At 37.9% G+C, this 3,845-nt stretch overlaps 1 protein-coding gene across 1 annotated transcript; it reads right to left on the reverse strand.

Annotated features, from left to right (window-relative positions):
* Positions 1-1,286: 1,286 nt before the first annotated feature.
* Positions 1,287-1,964, reverse strand: LOC101550854 (CDGSH iron-sulfur domain-containing protein 1-like). The gene has a single exon (XM_055133389.1). The coding sequence runs from the start codon at positions 1,895-1,897 to the stop codon at positions 1,577-1,579; it is 321 nt and encodes a 106-aa protein (XP_054989364.1). The 5' UTR covers positions 1,898-1,964; the 3' UTR covers positions 1,287-1,576.
* Between the last annotated feature and the right edge of the window lie 1,881 nt (positions 1,965-3,845).

Here is a 3,845-nt window from a genome sequence, read left to right on the forward strand (position 1 = left end):
CGAACAAAACTCAAAATATTAGGGAATCAGTTTGTAGTAGTTACATTTTATGCTAAAGATGTGTCTGGCACACGCATCTATCATGTGGGCTACTTAAAAACAAGTACATTAAAATATGAACTTGATCTGTAAAAGCCCTAATTGTGCATTTAAAAAAATCCATGATCATAATCCAGGAACTGTGGTTTTGTTGATACTTGTGAATTCTATGGTAATTCTGAATATTAGCAAATAGAAACACTGGGAATCCAAGTATTATAAAATAAGAATGTTTACCTTCGCAATTTCAAATTGTTTACCTATTATCACCTGTAGTCATAATTTTTCCTTTTAACCTATAAAACGTAAGAATATACATTTACTTCTGCGTAAGTTTTATTGCTCCTACTTGCTTCCGCATACTTTTCTAAGTCAGTTATAAATGGAATGTTTCTACTTAGTCTTTGAAAAATATCACATAAACTTAACTTTCAATTTCTTGCTTTTAAGATCCCACAGTTTAAAAAAGGAAATATTAACTTTCTTAGTCAAACACTCTTCTTTTTTTTTTGGTAGTGGTGGGGCTCTACCTGGCAGTGTTCAGGGCTTACTTCTGGAGCTTTGCTTTCAGGGATCACTCCAGGCTTGGGGGACCGGGTGCTGAGGACTGAACTTGGGTCGGTCAAGGACAAGGCAAGTGTACTTATTACCTGCAATACTGTCTTTTTGGCCTTCCAAATAATCTTCTAAAATCAGCCATGTTCCTGATTATTAAGAGTTGGGAAATAAAAATCTATGTCTTTGATCTAACCTATGACTATTTTTTTCTGTAATGAACATGAGATTTTCTGTCTGAGAGTTGGCACGTATGCCAGTTCCTGCAGTGTTCAGTGCAAGTGTTTGCTGTTCCTTGGGCAACAATTCTGGAATGTTACTTTTAAAGTTTTCTTCACGACTACTTTACGTTTAATACCAATTTGATTTAAATGTCCCCTCTTCCTTTAACACCCTTAATTACTAACCCGACCCTCATTTTTAAGTGGAATAATATTCAAAGCTCAGTTGGACTGAAAATTGTGAAACAGATAAGCCACATTTCCCTAGCTTCATTACCACTGTCAAAAAGAAAAATCATGATCATAACAGATTTTCCTAGATTATACTAAAAAACTCATGTAGCTTAATTACACCAGTTTACTTTCTGGTAAATTTCTAGGTTAACTAATATTAAAAGTGTTTTTTTTTCCCAAAATTTACAAGTACAATCTGCATATATACGATTTTGAGAATAATTTAATTGTTTTGAAGATTCAACTATGCTCCAATGTCATTATTTTCAATGTAAAGAAATGGATTCTTACAAGACCAAAATAACCCACAGGCCATGAGGTTGGTTTTAACTTTCTCCTTCTGTTCAAACAATGTGTACCACAATGGCTCAACAAGTAAGGCAAATGCCATGAATAAGAAAGCTGCAGTTTACAATATACCACACCTACGACCCAGGGAAGGCGAATTAGATAGAAATGGTAGTCATACTAATGAAACAATCAGGTAATATCATGACAAATTGGTCTACAGCATCAAAACTGTCCATTTAAGCTTCTCTCTTCTTAATGATCAGAGGTCCCACATTGTCTCCAGTCTCTTCATTGTGTTTTGTGTGAGCTCCATCACAGAACGGAAACTTTTTGGACCTCCAACAACGGCAGTACACAGCTTTGTCTCCCAAATCCTCCATGTCAAATGCATGTACGACCTTGGGGTTATCTTTCTGGATGTGGAGGTTGACCATAGATTTACTGCGATTATCTCTGCTGTAGAATCTTCTGTAGACTAGATAACCAAGTGCAGCTGTCCCAGCAGCAAAAGTAACGCCCGCAATCCATTCAACTCGTATGTTGGAAGTCAGACTCATGGTGCCGTCGCTTGCAAGGCGTGTTACACAGGACACTAAGCACAAACCAGCTCGCGCAGACCGCCTGAGACAAAGTGACATTCTTATACATAAATTATTTATACATTATTTAATTTTATTTCAGGAAGGAGAAGTAAAACAAACAAATTAATAAATACCTCTATAATCAAAGTTTGGGGTCATCTCATTTAATTCTATGAGTAACTGGTTCTTCCTCTTGTGTTTCTAAGTATCCATTTATTCAGACTTGAATGAGTTGTAGGATTTTTATTCCTTGATGGATTTACTTAAAGTGAAGAAGTTTCATGGTCTTTGATTTTCATGAAGATATGTTGGATGTGCACTAGACATGTCCATGGATTTAAAATGCCATATATAGTTTTTCTATATGCATAAATAGAGGATTAAAAGAACTTTATTATAAGAGCATCATTATTATTTATCAATAAATAGGAAATAAGGGACTACTCATCTGATAAAAATAAATCATGGGTAAAAATTAAAGAGATATTGGGGCTGGAGTGATAGCACAGCGGGTAGGGCCTTTTCCTTGCACGCGGCCGACCCGGGTTCGATCCCCAGCATCCCATATGGTCCCCTGAGCACCGCCAGGAGTGATTCCTGAGTGCAGAGCCAGGAGTAACCCCTGTGCATCGCCAGGTGTGACCCAAAAAGCAAAAAAAAAAATTAGATATTCAGACAAGTACTGAAAATGTCTTGATGGGGTAGACATGTATTGGACATAAAGGGGTGAGGGTCCCCAGAACCTAGATGTCTGAGTATTACTTTTACAGGCACTGACCAGAATCTTGCTGCAATAATACATACTATTCCTCCAACTAAAATATGGAATACAAATTCTTATCTTATAATCTTCAGTGTGAGAATGTCCATTGTGAATGTTAGGAATCACAAATAAACCTCTGAGATTCTAGAAGCCCAGAGAGATTCAGAAAAGTTATGAATTTATTTTTAATCTTTTGAAAGCCTGTTTTAAAAAATTGTTTTATGATTCGCAGGCCAAACCAATTAAGTTGTTTTGTTTATAGAAGAGAAGCCTATACTTAGAGACTCTAATCAAATGTATTCCTTTTTTATGTTGCTCCCTTTTACTGGATTCTGAAACACTGTATGTGTGAGACATAGTGTGTGTGTGTGTGTGTGTGTGTGTGTGTGTGTGTTTTGGTTGAAAGACTCTACATTATTGTCACAATAAATATTACAGTGCAAAATCCTGCCAGACCATTTCTTGGTGATAGTGGTTTGGGAATGTCCTAAGCTTTTTGTGACTATGAATTCATTTTTGTGTGTTTGTTACTGTCAAGTGAATATTATAATAATTCATTTTTTCAAATGGGTTTGGAACTGGCAGCGAGTCAGAGAAGCAGGCAGAGTGAGAAGGTTGGGCATTTTAGTGCAGAGGAGCTGGGAGCCATGGCAACTTTGTGAGACAAGCCATCTTGAGTCCTCAGACAATGCTTTACCAAGCTGAAAGGGTCCTTGGCCTGGATGCTTTTTAGATGGTGCTGTTCTGGGTCTTCCCAGTTGTATCCTTTCTCACAGTGTGCAGAGTTTGAGAGGCAGAGGGATGAGACACTCAAGAATTCATATGTATCCCTTCTAGAACTTGTGATAGCTACAAGGTACCTAGAATTTCTTACCCCGGATGTCCAATATGACTTTCATGGTCTTTATTGTGAGTCAGTGTAAAAAATTGCAAAGGCATGAGCGTGGGAGGGGATGGTGTGTGTGTTGTTGTTGTTGTTGTTTGAGGGCTCTCAGGGTGGTTCTTTCTCGAACACACCCGCTCGTGTACTCTAGAGATGATGTGTATGGACTGGATTGGGAAGGCTCCTCCTTGTGCTCTGTTTCTGTGTGTGCTGCTGTGTTCTCTTCTGTCTGTCTCTCTGTCTCTGTCTCTGTAGTCTCTCCTCTGGTCTCTTCCGAC

The sequence above is a fragment of the Sorex araneus genome, chromosome 3 (assembly GCF_027595985.1).
Source record: "Sorex araneus isolate mSorAra2 chromosome 3, mSorAra2.pri, whole genome shotgun sequence".
In the NCBI taxonomy this organism is placed as follows: domain Eukaryota; kingdom Metazoa; phylum Chordata; class Mammalia; order Eulipotyphla; family Soricidae; genus Sorex; species Sorex araneus.